This window comes from Formica exsecta, unplaced genomic scaffold (assembly GCF_003651465.1).
Source record: "Formica exsecta isolate Colony F162 unplaced genomic scaffold, ASM365146v1 scaffold443, whole genome shotgun sequence".
Taxonomy (NCBI): Eukaryota; Metazoa; Arthropoda; class Insecta; order Hymenoptera; family Formicidae; genus Formica; species Formica exsecta.
Genome location: NW_021851667.1, coordinates 628,894 through 645,858, shown reverse-complemented (window position 1 = coordinate 645,858; position 16,965 = coordinate 628,894). Strand labels below are relative to the sequence as shown.

Genomic DNA, 16,965 nt, shown 5'->3' with positions numbered 1-16,965 from the left:
GGGATTTGGGGAAAGAGGCAAGCAACTATTGGAGGAACGGCAATTAGGTGAGCAATATATATATATACACATGTTCCTAAACATGTGCGAAAAATTTGGAGGGGCGGGCAGAGGAGGGGTGATTTCTTCGATTATGAACTTTTTTTAAAGAAATTATATCCAAGAAATCAACTCCCGTTCGTATATGTTTAGGAGCATCCTACAGGAAAAATCGAAAGCATAGGGATATAAAATAAGAATTTGCAGTTTGTAAATTTCTTTTACCAACCCGCTTATAGTGCTGCGTGCATTGGTGAATAACGCGGGGGTGATGGTGTTCGGCGAGTTCGAGTGGCAGACGCAAGATCTCACAGAGTATCAAATAAATGTCAATCTCTTGGGAACGATGAGAATCACCCGGGAACTGATGCCGATCATACGGCAGAACGGCAGCAGAATTATCGTTGTGTCCAGCCACTGCGCTGCCGATCCTTTGCCGGGTATAAGTATCTACGCGGCGACGAAAGCCGCCCTTCACGCGTGGACCACAGCTCTTCGGGTAGAAGTCGGCAAATATGGCGTCAATGTAGTTGATTTTATACCTGGTCAGTGTAAAACATACTCAAGATTATATGTATAACTTTATTTGCATTGAGAACAAAAAGCTATTTGATTGCGCAAAATCAGCGCCCGGACGAAGAGAGAGACAGAGAGAGAGCTTTCATGAACAAATTTATTTTACAAAATATGGGTAAACACCCTGATTTATTTCATAAATACTACATATTAAATAAAAATTGGATTTCTTGAAAATATTTTTTATTTTATCGATCCAAGTTTTTCTTTCTTCTCTTATTACGGTTCTTGCTTTCGACGACAAGATTATTCCAAAATATAAAAAAATCAGAAAAAAATTGAATAAAATTCTCTCTCTCTCTCTTTGTGCAATAGGTGGTTTTATATCAGAAAGTAATATCATGAGGCGGCAACGATTGTTCTTTGACGAAATGGAACAACACATGTCGGATGAAACGAAGCGATTTTATGGCAACTATTTCACTCGATACGCCGAGTATTTTTCCCAGGCAGGCCTGTCGTCTGGCAATCAAGACAATATAACAGTTCTGTCGAATCCGAGAATCTACGAAACCTTCGATAGCGCTCTTCTCGATGTCTGTCCTTCGGCGATTTACAGGTAGTGATCTTATTATTTTTTTACATTATTATACTAATGAAATTATTGTGCAAATGATCAAATAATAAAATTGCTTCATTGTATCGGCGTCAAAAATGTTTGAGATATGTTTCATAGATAATCTCTATTGTGTGTACTTCCTTTTTTAAAGATTTATAATTTGCTATTATAAATTTTAAAAAATGCAGGTAAACTTAGCCATCGTTTTTGTGCCGATTATATACATTAAGATAATGATAAATTTATTATTTTCAGATGCGAACCATGGAGATATTTCTTTTATCGGATATTGTTTAAAAGCACACCGACGTGCATACGTGATCGATTGGTACAATGTTTCGTCAATGCACCATCGTGGCAGACCAACAAACAATAAATCATTGTTATTATCTTATTAAATAATTTTTACTTTTTCAAAGTCCAATGTTTTCTCTTGCGTTCCGCTCAAGAGAAGAATATAGTGTTCCAGTTTAAAAAGCTGGAGAGAGATGATATTTATATAATTCGATACACACACATAAATAAAATGGGAATAATAATTAAAACATATTTGTACCCTCTTTTCTTATCCTCGAAATCGATTTCTGTTGCATATATTTTCTCGAAAGAATAATTTTATAAAGTCGTCAAGTTAGTCAATCTGTATTGTCTTGTACCCCGTAGCTGTTTAATAGTTGTAATGTAGTTCTATAAAACCGTTACATTTATCAAAATCAATAATTACTTTATTGCTAACAAATTATTTGAGCCATTCAAATGCGCAATACTACTTTGTGTGCTGACTGATAAAATTTCCGTAAACTTGCAACATTATTGACACAGGTGTCTGCTATCGAGCTTTCGATAGGTTTTTCATTCGTTGAATGAGCTTATCAGATTTTAGGTCAACCAGGTGTTCGATTAGATATTATCGGGCGAATAAATAGCCGCCTCTCGCCGACCGAAAATCACATCGATTGTCATTTCTCTCGGAGGACGCCACCATGAAGGCTTTCGTCTTTGGTAAATCTTGTCGTTAATTTTTATTTTCTGATAGATACACGAGTCTCTGAAAATTATAGTATATTTGACTGTTGTATGTTGACGTATGTGCAGCTTGTATAATCGCTGCATTCTGCGTCGCGGCATCCCTGCAGAGCACCCCGCATTATCCATGCGATGACGGACCTCTACCTTTGGAATTAAGGATAGAGGGATGTGACGGTTCTCCTTGCATCATCTACAAGGGGACTAACTTGACCGCGCAGTGGGACTTTGTCGCTAGTAAGTAATGTTAGTGCGTAGATTAAAAATGTGTGTGTACATATATAAAGTAAAAAAGATTATAGTGTTAAATTCTCATAAATGTCAGGTTTGCATTAGAAACGGTATGGTTATATGAGAAACGAAAAGTGGCAATTTGATAGTGAAAATTAAGCGAAAGTATTTTCTTTTGTGTACGTTCGATTTGATATACATACACTCACACTTGAATATATCCATCCATTGGTTGTTGTCCGGCAATATATCCATCCTTCCTGGCATCTCCATTTTCAACGTAGCGAGAAAGATCAGCCGGCCTTTTACCATACGCTTACGTTTTATTGTACAGATGCCGATGCGAAATCGCTTGTACCGCGAGTAATGGTTACGGTCATGGGTGCCAAGATACCATATCCATATCCCGAGCAGGATGCCTGCAAGTCCCTGATAAATGGCGAATGCCCATTGAAGAAGGACGCAGAGGTCACGTACAATCTCGAGATGCCGATATCTAAGACATATCCGACTGTGACTATAAACATCGAATTCAGCCTAGTTGACGAGAACAAAAATGTACAGGTGTGCTTCAATGTGGATGTGAAGGTGACCAATAAATAGGTTTCTTTCTCGTCGAAATTGTGATAAGGCGTATGATAATAAAATATAAACGAAGTAATTTTGTCCACTATTTTTTTGCTACAATGTGCCCATATTATCAAATATCGAATGTATAATATAATGAAATTTTGTATTTTATGTCCGATGAGACATATATGATCGATATAGAATTGAGCTTTAAGATATATATGTATATCGCAAGATTCTATTTTTCAAGATTCAAGAAAATAAATTAAAATGTAGTTAAATGCCTGATTTGACTCGAAACTGTTGATAGCAATTTCAATCTGATATTATAATCCGATAAACCAATAACGAAATGATTAAATCACACATAGGCGGCTGTATTTCTACGCTCATAAATCTTTTATATAATAAAATCGTTCAGCAATGTCGAATCAAAGATTTAATAAGATAACTCGCCAAATAAATTTTTCTTCAAGGTGATCAAACGAAAGTAATATGTGGCAGACGATGTAGCAATGATTAATCGACAGGATTACGATAAACTTGTTGAAAGCTGATAACTATTATATGTAATAATTTTAATCGCGAGTTTCGTAATGAATATTGAAGTAATTTATTAAAATCAAATTACGCGCGACTAATGTCACGTTATGTGGTAATATTTCTAGCGCTATATTCACACATAAGATCGTCGTCAGAGAGAGTTTCACATAAAATATAAAAAAAAAAAACGATACATTTTTCTCTCTTGGCGAATAATATATGTTGCCGTATCCTCCAATATAGAATAATCCTAGTAAGTAAACTGTTGGATATTTATTGGCAATTTGACAGCAGATTCGATCAGAATATATATATATCGCGCAAAAAAATTTAACTATACTCGCATTATGAGCTCCCGTTTAAATTGATAGCAGGAACCGAGCAGATCGTATTCTGTTAGCGGATCTCGCTAATAAAGATTTCTGCTGATATTTTGCTAACAAAATATTTTGTAGCGGACATTTTGCAAAATCTGTTCTAGGCTTGGCTGTATACGAGCTGATGTTGATTCAAAAGATTATCTCAAGTATCATTTTAAATATCTAGAGATAGCCCTCTTCGAAAGAATGTGAAAGTATATTTTGCACAAATTAGATATCAGATCGTTTTAATATCAGATATCTACACGTGTCGCAGGTTACGAAATAGTATCTGTGTATATATGTGAGAAATTTTGAAACTGCGGGGCGTAGACCGCGCTACGTCCCCGCGCGAGAAAGAGAAAGAAAGTAAGAGAGAGCGAGACGAGGCGAGAGTAGGGGACACCACATGTTGCGTCTTGCGTCGGCGGACGCGAATCGACGCCACATTCACGGCGATAACGCAGGTAAGATGGCGGACGCGAGGGAAAATTAGCGGCACGCGCGTCGCAGTATCGTCGCAAATCATCGTCCGGACAGAGTGAAAGGGATCGCCGTCGCGGCGATCGCGAGATCACGCCGTAAGCTCGTGAGATTCCCCGCCGATAGTAGTATTACGCGAGGAAGCGCGTCGCGCCGTGACGTCACCGCGCGCGTCGTTCGCTCTCTCCTTTTGTCCCACCTGTTTTTCCCTCCCCCCTTCAACATCGCGCGTACCGTGTGTGTGTGCGCGCGCGCGCGCGGTTGTGTATGCGTGTCATCTCCCTCTTTCGTTCGACGGGCGTTCGCTCGTTGGAGGTCGCGCGGGAGCGGTTCGTTCGTTTGTTTCGTTCGCAGAGCGAGCGAAGTGAGTCGAGTTGCACGCGATCGTTTCGCGCGTGTGTACAAACGGTGAGATTATAACGGGTGTGCTCTCTCTTACGCGGTATAGTGTACGGAAGACATCGTTGAAAAGACATCGGGCGCGGTGTGAGTGCAACACGCGGCGCGACGCGCGCAGCAGGTAGCCGGAGGAACGTCAGGTCGCGGACAGCCCGAGCGCCACCGGCTTGTTGTCAAGATGGCGTCCAAGGGGAAGCTAGACACCGAGGTCAGTACTCTTTCCTCGTGTTCGGTTTTTCCTCTCCCTCCCCTCCCTCGGGAGAGGAGAGGTGACCCGAACCGCGCCTGGGAAACATCGAGCATGTCGCGGACGTTGAGCGACGTTCCGAACGTTGGCCGCATCACGGATTTTTTTTTGCCGCGGTTGTGACGGAGGTTCCCCTGGAACAACGATCGTATTTCGTGGAACCGACGTCGATTCGATCGTCATTTCGTGACTCGTCGCGACGCCATACGTCGCTCACGTCGTCGTCCACGCAGGAACGTCGCTTTGTCCGGAATAACCACGCCCTCCCTGCCTCGATAAATCCGTCCGTTAAATCGCTCACGGAGTAATCGGTATTTCCCGCGTTAAATCTCGCGATATCTCTAATATACCTAGTGATGGAAAAAATCAAGATGCTTCGAAATAGTACGAAAATTTTTTGGTCTTGAAATATCTTGAAAAGTTATGAATATTTTAATAAATTTTAGAGAGAGAAAGTAAAAGACAGTATTGGGATATTATAAATAAATATAACACGTCAATGTTTTAAATTTTATTTTAAGAATTATTTATTAGTTATGTAGAAACATAACATTTATATAAGAGATTGAAATGATGAATCACTTAAGAATTCAAGATCTATCAAGATTTTCAAGATTGTATAACTTTGAATAATATTCGAAATGTTTCGAAATACAGAGCAATGACTTCATTAATTGAAAATTTGCAAGAAATTTAAATGAATACTCATCACTATCTATACTTGCTTGTTTTTAATTAAAACATAAAATAAAGATTTTTTTTTTTTTTAAATATATGATAGAGAATTTAATACTAACAGTCGATTCGTCGTGATAAGGTTAACAAAAATAGAAATTTCTACGCCTGGTAATCAATATTGGATTATTGTGTCAGATATTACGATGAATTTTGGTTCAGCGACATGTGTATCAATTGCTTCTCTTACAATTAGTCTCCCCTTCTATATGCGTAGCTGTGTAGGGCTATAAATTACGCAATATATTCACGATATACGAAGCGACAAAGAGGAATGTGAATGAAAAATGTGTGTGTCTTACAGATAATTCTGTTGAACTTTTTACTCAATTTAAGCAACATATATCTTGGAAAATGTAAATATAACGGTACAGGTGTCACTGAACGGCGTGACTCACGACAGTTACAATCATTATCGAAGATAGAAATCATGGTATGATTATGGCGGATTTATGAACTGTTCACACACAGCACATGCGTTTGAAAATATCGGTATTCACAAAGATAAAAATGGAATAAGTCTTGAAAATTTATGGATGTTTACACAATATTTAAATTTTCACAATGATAGGAAATTGATAAATAATCTACATAGATACGTAATAGAAAATAATAAGAGAAAGGCGGATTTTTGGAATATTTTTCCTATGGTACATGTATATCGCGGCTATATATAAAAACCTTTAATTTATAAATTCTCAAACTATTTCTGCTGACTTGCGTATTAAATCACATATATTATCCGGTCATCGGAAAGAATACGCGCTTCTTCAAATAGATTGACCGCTCGATTGGCGCGATGAACGTTCAAACGATATAAAAGGCCAAGAATATTTTCTCGGGCATATTTATGCGAGCGACAGAAATATCTTTCTCTCTCTCTCTCTCTCTCTCTCTTTGTCTCTCCTTCTCCCTCCTTTCTCGGCATCGATATCCTCTCGTTAGGCAAATATTATTCGCTATTATCGAGAACGATCTTGCTATAGTAGTTCGAAACGATATTTGTGGAGGAGCCTTTTAAATGATTTACTCTGACGCGAAATCTTTTAATCGTCGCGATACGTCATCGTCATACGACACTGATCTATGTACGATTTTACGGAGAGCGCGTAACTATTTCTGTAAAATAAAATCACGTGATGTCGAGAGATAAGGCTTCTCGATTGTCGGAGATGGACGGAGGAGAAAGCGAGCGCGTGTGATGATTATCTCTTTTGAGAAAAAAACACACACGTGACATTGACTATACGGACGCGATGCGTGTGTCACTTTGTGAGTAATTAGTATGCGAGTGTTTCGAGAAATTTTCCTCGACCGATCGAGTAGTCTAGAACGTTCCAATGTGCACGTGGTATTGCGTAATCGAAGGGTTCGGGCCTCGTGGTGAATTCAACTCGCTTTTTCTTCAATGAAATTAATCGAAATATTTAGTCTTTTTTATTTTGAACGAAGTATATTTTTACGGCGGCTAGAATGGTATTTAAATGGTCCATGAATCATTTAATCTTCTTATTTAAACAACGTTAATTATTCGCTGTCTAGTTTTATTTTAAGTATGATTCATTCGTTTCTTCACGTTCGCATTTAAATAACCAGTCAAGATTCTAAAAAAATTAATTACCTATAACCTGTTTAGTTACTATGGACTGTGCGAATATTTATATAACGCAATTCTTTTTATATAGATTAATGAATTCCACTTTTTTTATCACTTTTAAATGTTGCTTAATCTTATGTAATCGTACATTTTATTTTGACAAAAATATGGAATATCCGAACACACACATGTTGCGCTACATGTCGCTACGTTAACGTAATTATAAAATTTGCGTAGGTTGCATATCTCGTGTCAAGCAACTTGGCCAACTGCATGCGAGATGCGGTTTCGCGCAACTCTGTGTCCGTGCGAGATATACTACATATTATCGCGGTTATACATTCCTCGAATATTCCATCTTTACCGGAAATCGTAACTTCTCTCGAAGCGTGAAGCGATATGATAGGACAGTGTTATTTGCGGTATTTCGCCACACATTGTGTATGCAGCCCGCGCATATCTCCGCTTTGTGACACGAATACGCGCCGTGTACATAATTTTGAATCGATGAACTTCCGTTGTTCGCGTGTAATTTCTCCATTTTCTTTCTCCCGCCATACCGATAATTTCTCCGTACATCCGCGCGCTGCAACGGATGTAAATCTCGATTTTTAATTCTGACTTTGACGTTTCAAGCGCTTTGAAACACGAGGAGAAGCGAGTGGAATTATATATACGGGTGCCCTAGAAATCGCGAGTTAACTTCTAATTTTATCGATTCTTTGGCAAACTTTGAGCCAATTTTTTTTTTACGATGGTTTGTACGTATAATCTTCACACACACACACACACATGCAAGTACTTAGTTTTCAACTTTAGTATCTTGAAGTCTTAAAGTAAGATATACTCTTGAAATTAAATCAAGCATAAAATTTCGTTACCAAACTCTATTATTTCTGAAGTTTATACATCAGAATCTTTCAACTTTCCGTCGATTATAGTTTGAGAAGCGTCCGTATTTAGATATTATCGTTCCTTCTGTACGTGTGTGTGTGTCTCGATTTCCAGAAATAATATTTGAAAAAGAAAGCGGAAACGACCTGAATATGATTACGTGCGTGTATCGCGCATATAGAAGGCCTGTGCTATCAATAGACTACGTCACAGTTTTGAAACGGATGCGATTAAGATTCGGTGAACGTGAGACGAGAGACATTCCACAAAATTCGACGGGAATGTGAGAAAAACAAAAGAAAAAAAAAAAAAAAAAAAAAAAAAAAAAAAAACAATTTGCCAATAAACTCGAAATCGTACATCTCGTGAATTTCCGGTGCGGATTTGTGTCAAGGTCACGACCAGTCGAGAACGGAGAGGGAGAAATCCACGGGAGTATATGCAGCCCATGGCGGCCATATCATAAACTCGTTTCCCCTTCCCACCGATGACGGGACTCTCGCCGTTGCGTTGGTACATACTATTGAACACATAGTGGATTGTAACCGAACGATATATAGGATAAACACATCGCAACGTCGGCAGCTTTAAGTAACTTGATATACGCTATCGTACAGGAATTCGATATCGCGTTTGCCTTGCGACTTTTATGTTCTCGTAAATATATTTGAGAGAAAATTAAGTGATTAGAATTATGTTCGCGCAAATAGGTTGAGATAAAGGATTATAGAGTTAATTTTTAATCGATTCTAACGTATCACTTTGAATTTTTTATCATAAAATAAAAGGTGCGAGCAGTATCGTTTTTTTTTCTTTCTATTCTCATATAATTGCGATATTAATAGATTTTAATAGAAGTTTAATTCTGATACTAGAATAATATTTCACATTTGAAAATTGCGAAGACAAGGACGGCATTTTAATAAAATTTTCAGCAAAGAAGCGATAAAATTCACTTTGCAATATATAGCAATTAAAAATGTTAAATAAATTTTAACATTTGTAAATGCATCTCAAAATATCACAACATTGACATTTAATCTTTTTATTGTTTTCTCTTTCATTACAAATTTGAAAAGAAAATAACATTTTCAATATCTCCAAATTTTGTGTATCTTTTGGACGTCCGTGTATCGCATATGCTAATTTTCCCGAAGACCGCACACATCAGCTGAAAAATTATTGGACGCACCCTTCGACGATCGATCGCGAGCTCGTCATGACCAGGTCGAGTCGTTTTGCCCATCTGCAGCAAGATGGCGGCACGCGGCGCGTAAACCGCATCAGAAATTTTATATGTCGATTTATTATAGATTTAGATGTGTGCGAGTCAATTTGCTGGCAATTCATGCTCGCCTCCTTTCGATCACTAAAAAACGATAAAATATAACTGCGATAGAGAAACTAACAATTTTTGAAGGAATGGAATTAACTAGTGCATAGGCGCGTATACACAGTAGAAAATAATTATATGAAAAAAATTATGGAGCGATGATAAAATGTAGTTGAGAAAAAGATAGATGAAAGGTTTCATGTTTATCAAAAAACAGCGTTGTGATATTTTTGTTATTCAGAGATAAAATATAAAGGGCACAAATAAGAATATTTATTTCTTTTTATCTTTGCATTACATAAAATATTTATATATCGGTTATTTTATGTGTTTGTGAGAATTGAATTTTCTCTCTTATATTATTTCTTGAAATATTTTTTTTAGATAACATAATCTAATTCGAATTAATTGATTAATGTATTTTATTAATTATCAATTTATTTAAATTATCAGATTTTAATTAAACAATCATGTTTGCGTGAAAAAAATCGATTTTTTCATATAATATATTTATAATATAGTCTGTACGCTAGCTCTCTCACACACATTCTTATAATATATACTTGTGGTTGAAATTTTTTCACGATATGACACAACTCGGGTAAGCGGTGCAATAATAATTCAAACCCGAACAATTAATTGGAACATGATTTCGCGGAATGATCATATCACTCTTTCTTTCTTCTGTCAGATTTTCTCTCCGCGCATCGATCTCGCCTCACCTTCGATGCTAATTCGAACGCTATAGTTTGCGCTGATTATCGTTGAATTAGCCATTATGTCGTTATTTTAACGAGTGTGTCAATGTGTGTCAGGGGAGCGCGCACATTCTTCTCAAGAGTGTTCCTCTCGTACGTGCTGCTCGTCTTCCTCGAGTGGCTTTGACGCGGAGATCCACGTGAAGCTTTATCTTCTCTTTGACATCGAAAGAAATTAAATCTTTATATATAATTTAATTGCTTATCGTTTATTCAGAAATGCCGTTTCCGAATGTTTATTCATACATTTCTAGCAAAATTATTAAAAAAAGAATTTGAAGTTAACCAAAATTAAAATATTTTAAAATAACACAATATTTTTCAATTTTTTTTTTTTGGATAAAATTAGGTTTAATATTTTACAAATATCTCAGAATAGACTGAACCGTTAAATATGTAAAGGCAAATAAGAGAGAATATACTATCTCTGTCGTTAATTCACTTCTAAATATAAGTATAAAGTAAAAGAATAAAAGTACGATTTAGATTATTATCAATTTGTATAAAATAATAATGTATAAAGTGGTCGACACGATTAATATATTCTTTGCGAATACTATCTTACACACACCTTACCTATCTTACATCTAATCTTTTACTATTTTATAATATCTACGCGAATGTGTTTGAATAAGCTGTATATACAAAGACAGATAAAGCTCTCAAGCGATTACCAGTAATTGCTTAAAGCAGGAATTAAAAATTGTTTGAACGATGGTTTATTCGACGATGGCTTCTGTCGCTAGTTGATATTAATTAAGAACGTATATTTTATTTACGTGAAAAGTACTGCCACAGAGCCATCTTCTAGTCGTTTACCTTTGTGACCATTATAATTGTTAATCGCATGGACAATTTTCAAGTAGCTTTTAATTAAAGATAAAGCTATTAACACGCGTACCTAATCGCGCGTCAGTGTTACATAATATTATCAACGAATAAGCCATTACATCCTCCCGCTCTTCGATCGACGACGTCGCGAAAATGTCGCTCATATTATAATAGAATATTCCAGACGATGGTTATATTATCTCACCGAGACGAGAATAATATTCGCAAAAAGCGAAGAAAGGAAGAAGGTAAGCATCGCGCTTAGTCATTTCAATCCCTGCTAAGTTCTAGGATTCTAGGATATTAGGCGCGGTTCCAATTGTTAAAAATGCATTTTTCTTGATCGAGGCGATTTCAAAAATTTGTGCATAATTGGTTTCCGAATTATGCATCTTTCATATTTTCGTGTGATTTTTTGGCAAATTATAATTTATAAAGTGCGACGCGTTTTTAAATTTATAAGGATGATTAAAAATGGAAAATACATAAACATTTTCATTATATATAAATTTTTATGTGTATAATATAAATTTTGTATAAAATTAATTTTTTATTGTATATTATTAATAGGATATTAATAATATAGCATCTCTTTGTGATGAATATTACGAGAAATGACTTGCAAATTCATAGCACGTGCATCAATGCCTTCGTATTGCCCTTGTTATCACGCGATACTAGGATCATATTACATTGCTACGATAATCTGAATATTCAGAAAATGGATCTTTTTATTGTTTAGATTAGAACAAAACAGAATTCCTTTAATAATATGAAAAAATTATTAGGCGAGGTTGTGTTTTAGAGAACATCCATATTTTCTTAGGATATATTTAATTTTTTGTCTCCGTGACATTATCAAAGGAATTTTAAAGTCAACAAGATACAATCGCCTTCTCTCTATCCGTGATTTTGATTACTATTAAATAACTGTATTCGTCTCAATATGACAACAATTATGCATAAAAAATAAATAATTTTATTTAATTATAATTTATTAAAAAATTTATTGATCTTAAAATTTCCTTTTTATAGAAAAAGATAAAATGTATTCGAAAGATGTGTATTTCTCAAGACGCTTCAAATCTCTTAATATTTTTTATTATTCAACATTTTGAAACATATTCATGCTTTATTCACATTCGCTTTGTTCTGTATATTGTATACTACGATAGGATTTACCGATCGTTTTAATTTTATTCTGCATTGCGCACGTTTTTACCGCGATACTTGGAACGCGAGAAGGGATTATTTATAAGGCATTCGTTTGATCTGAAATCGAAAACTGGTCGCTATGCCTCGATAACGTGCCGTAATTATGGATGACGCGTAATCGGTCACGTTCGACGATTACGATCGGTGTATACGTCTCCTAATTCGACGCACCTCGTTTCCGCAGTGCCGATAAAAATTGTACGAGCTGCCGATTGGAAATCGATGAACACACGTACGGCCAACGAAACCTTATTATTTCCTGTCAGCGCGGGCCTCTCTTTGCAACCGGATACCGGAGCGCGGCTCGCTCGCTCGCTCGTGTGAGCGCAGAAATCCTGCTTCCGACGCAAATAAGACATCCTCCTTCCTACTCAATGTCTCTAATCCGGCCCTTGCCCCGTAATCAACTCCATGAAATTATTAAAGTGGAATTGCTTGCCGCCGGAGAAGAGGCTCGCGAGAGAATATGACAACCCTTAATTTCAAGTCCTCAGAATGACGAACGAATCGTGTAAATTTCATCTTGAGATCTCAACAGCTTTTCGAGCTTTTCCTGAGATCCTCTGACGGTTCTTTTTAATTTTTTTAATTTTTTTTTTTTACTACGTGTGATATAAAATTTGTCGCGTTTCGCTAAAATATTTATATTAACTTTGCAGAGAAATGTGTCGATAGGGATTTCGTATTACTGAGCTACTTATTCTATTATAATATGACAGCCGAGATTTTACTAAAGAACAGCTGTTTTTTTCGTATGATCTGTTAGTCAAATATAATTATGCTAGTACATCGTACACGGAAAAAATGTTACAGTACAAATTACATGAAAAATATGTTCCCTTTTATATTTATTGTAAAGCTGGAATATAACAATATTAAGATATTATTTACTATAAAAATTGTTAATTATACGCATTTGTTTTATTGTTTATTAATTATGCATTTGTTTGCGTGCATCAATATATTTGAATAATTACAATACTTTTTTGTAAAATATACTTAATACGTATATAATATATTATTGAATAAAAAAATTATATTGTCATTTTTACTGTAATATTTTTTTCATGTAGTAAAATGTGCGTCGGTAAATAAAGTGTGGGCGTAATACAATATTAACAATTTATTAACAGTGAAATTCTACCAAAAATATATACGAATATCAAATATATGCGAATATATCATAATGAATGTATAATGTATGTCGGGAAAAAAAATATAGCGCATAAACTGAATAAAATAAATTCACATAAACTTAATCCAATAAAAGAGCGCAAGAGTTTTTACATCAGTTCAATCGTCTAAAAGGCTATTAATATTTTAGTAGCCATTTCACTTATCAAGTATTCAATATGTATAAATATTGTACTTATCATATGGAACAAGTGCAATACATTGAAAAATATCTTTATAACAAATAAATTCAACGGGAATGTGCATGAAACCAATGGTTTCTATATAAGTAATTATTTGAATGATCGAATGTTTATAATTAAATTTATAATTGTCACAATATCATCGAGACCTGTTTAAACGTCATTGATATTTGAGATATACCTTCGGCATTTTGTGTTGTTCGATTCAAACGACCCTCTCTAAGCGATCACTCGTATACACGTTTGGTACGTTATGTAACGTTCACCGTGTTACGTAACCGCGTTTAGCAGCCGAGGAGAAGAGGATCGAAAATTTGAATATGGTCGCTCCGTTCGTACTATTCTTAGAAAGCGATCGCGCAGAAATTAATAATGTTAATTAATTATGCAATTCTTCTCGGTAAAAGCGTAATTGCGGTCGTTTTTTATCTATAGTCGTAGTTGTTAATTTAATGCGCGATGTGCTAATGAGATAAGCCGTTGGACAAATTACGATAGTATTATCGTTGTCTATTATCGTTGTCTAACCGACGCGATGATTACATAATGTTTCGCGTTATTCGTTAAATCGCAGAGGATCAATAATGATCGATTAGCCATTCGCTTGTGGAGGTACGAGTGTCCCTGATATTTATTTTTCGCAGCAACCGTTGATTTTCTTGGAACCGGATGCCTTTCCGAGAGAAAAAAATAGTAATTTTGAGAAAAAATTGAACAAAATTGAGATTGTAATTAAGTACTATGTAGTTAAAATGACAGATGATGCGTGATTCTATTAAGAATTCAACGAAATAAAAAAATGAATAAAATAGTAATTTTTGACATTTATTTAGTCGTTTTGATATCGATTATTTTGAAATGTGTGTGGTGTCTTGTAGATCGCCGTGAAATTGAGCGGAATTTCGAAAAGAACATGGAGCCCAGAGATGCTCAGAGAAAGCGTTGATATATGACGCTTCTCACTACCAATAAGTAAAAATATCACGTATCGATGCTTTTTACTATCCCCAGTAGAGGCATCGCTTGGCTTGCTGTATTCATGTGGCGAAACAGCTGATACAGTCACATACATACACATACACACACATATACATATATATTCACCAGCCGGAAGTGTTCCCTTTCGGCTCCATCTTCTTTGTCTTTTTTCCACGATGCAAGAAATATTACTTAGCATTATTTGTATCCAATCGCATTTTAATCGGCATCCCTTTTTTTTTCACATGATATCGCGCGTAAATCCGTGACGTGTAAATTATTAACGACACACTGGCGCGATTTCGACACTCGCTTATCGATCGTGAAATTTCAAGGTGAACGAACACGCGTTCGCACGAAATTCGACACGCCGAGGGGTGGAAAATGAAAAATTCACCCCTTTACTCGATTTCGGAGAGTTACTTACCGGAAGCGAGTGGGTTACTGACCGAATGCGGGGTGCAGGGTGAGGCAAGCGATTCGAGGAAGGAAGAGACCGTACGTTCGTCTGTATATGTGACGACATATGGGGGGGGGGCAGGGACGGACGAGGAGGAAGAGGAAGAGAGGAGGCAGTCGTAGGGGCAGAAGGGTGTCAGCGGGTAGAGAGAAACGGCGGCGGCGGTGGCGCGGGAGGGGATAAAGCCCCGCAGTGCGGCGCGGTCGATACAACCACCACCACCCACCCCCGACCCTTGTTCGAGGATCTCTCGCTTCACCCCGGCCTACCGACTTCTTTCCTTTGCCCTCTTTCTCTACCCTTCTCTTTTTATATATCTGAATAATTGCACTTATTCGTCGATATCGTTCCGTAAAATTTTTCTATTTTGACGGAAAAAGGCCGGTTTGTCACAACAATGGGCGTTATCGGCATTATTCGGCATTCTAACTCGACATGATTGACGAGTCGAATGAAAATCCGAGGGACAAAGTGCGTTCATCAAACATTTAGTCGAGCGCGGTTGCGATACTACTATTGCACTATTACATTGCATTTTTTATTTAGCTTGTTAACATTTTTGGCTAACGCTCTTTAACCGCGGCTCAAGTAATGCCTTGTCCTCTTCTAGATGTGGAAAAAAAAAAATCAGTTAAATCTCGGATAACTTTAACGTTTATGCGAGAAGAATTCTGTCTTAAGAGATTTGAAATAGAAAAGATTGTGGGGATCGCGCATAATTTAATGTCAAAAAAAATTTTGGCTTTCTTATCAAAGATTATATAACATCAAATAATATTCAAGCCAATCCTCAGGCTATTATTAGAAGAAACTAAGACTTCAAATTAAAATCTAAAAATCGATTTTGTTTCTACGAGTTCGGTGAAGATTCAAATCATCCCCCGGATTACGTATCCCAGATTTTAAAATTCGAACCCAAGTTGAAATTGGAAAATACGAGCTTTCATGCCTCTCATATTTAAATGTGCCCTACTAAAGCATGTCAACGGACGCTAGGCTGTCCTTTGCCTTTTCCCTCCTCCCTCCCAGACTTTTCTATTTCTCTTATCTTGTTCCGATGTTTCCTCTAATGTTATCTCGTACCGTGTCACACCAGGGACATCCGAGAGAGCGGCCGTTCAACGAGTTAACTGCTCGTCGTTCTGTGTCGAAATTGCACGCCCACTATCTGCCCGTTTCCATCGACGACTACCCACGCGTGTATGGACTTCTTTTCCAGCGAAAGCGCCGCCGATCTTTTCCTGTCGATACATAGCGTCGCGACGTCGTCGTCGAATCATGGCGGCTTCATAATCGAATAACTCTATCTCGTATCTCGCACGCGTTTCCTCCGTCCTTAATTTATTTGCATCGACGAGTAGGTATTCGATATATCCCAGAGGAACCGAGGCTCGGCGAGCATCGGATCTTTGATTAGTGGAAATAATCCGCGAAAATAGGTAAATAATGCAAGATAATAATGAATTCTACGGGATTATACGAAAGACCGATTAATACTTGGTCTCATTTTAATGCCAATTTTAAACTGTTTATTTGAAATTGATTCTCTCTTTAATTAATTTATTGGATATGATATATATAAAAGAAAATAATGTAGGAATCAGCGGTAAAAAATATTACTATTAAAGTATCATAATTCAGTTTTTCTCGATTTCAAATAAATTTCGAGTCTTTTAAAATTTTTAAAAAGTAAAAAGCTGCATATTTTATTTTTCAAGAAAAATAAGATTTAATAACATTCTTTAATTTTTTTTTT

The 16,965-nt window shown here is 36.5% G+C and overlaps 3 protein-coding genes across 6 annotated transcripts in view; all 3 read left to right on the top strand.

Annotated features, from left to right (window-relative positions):
* The window catches only part of LOC115240658 (D-beta-hydroxybutyrate dehydrogenase, mitochondrial), a 6,171-nt gene extending 4,452 nt beyond the window's left edge, over positions 1-1,719 (top strand). The window contains exons 5-8 of the mRNA XM_029815947.1: positions 1-47; positions 279-584; positions 931-1,174; positions 1,430-1,719. Of these exons, the coding sequence (XP_029671807.1) occupies positions 1-47; positions 279-584; positions 931-1,174; positions 1,430-1,550 (718 nt within the window). The 3' untranslated portion in view covers positions 1,551-1,719. The remainder of the gene's footprint in view (positions 48-278; positions 585-930; positions 1,175-1,429) is intronic.
* A 99-nt stretch (positions 1,720-1,818) lies between these two features.
* Positions 1,819-3,802, top strand: LOC115240663 (NPC intracellular cholesterol transporter 2-like). The gene is made up of 3 exons (XM_029815951.1): positions 1,819-2,176; positions 2,270-2,437; positions 2,766-3,802. The coding sequence occupies exons 1-3, from the start codon at positions 2,158-2,160 to the stop codon at positions 3,032-3,034; spliced, it is 456 nt and encodes a 151-aa protein (XP_029671811.1). The 5' UTR covers positions 1,819-2,157; the 3' UTR covers positions 3,035-3,802.
* Positions 3,803-4,371: 569 nt separating this feature from the next.
* Positions 4,372-16,965, top strand: part of LOC115240655 (sodium/potassium-transporting ATPase subunit alpha) — a 60,601-nt gene continuing 48,007 nt past the window's right edge. For 2 of the 4 annotated variants that reach the window (XM_029815935.1, XM_029815936.1), the window contains exon 1: positions 4,374-4,993. In XM_029815935.1, coding sequence (XP_029671795.1) covers positions 4,964-4,993 — 30 coding nt within the window. In that variant the 5' untranslated portion in view covers positions 4,374-4,963. Of the gene's footprint in view, positions 4,994-16,965 lie in introns of all 4 variants that reach the window. The other 2 variants (XM_029815943.1, XM_029815940.1) reach the window with 2 other exon arrangements.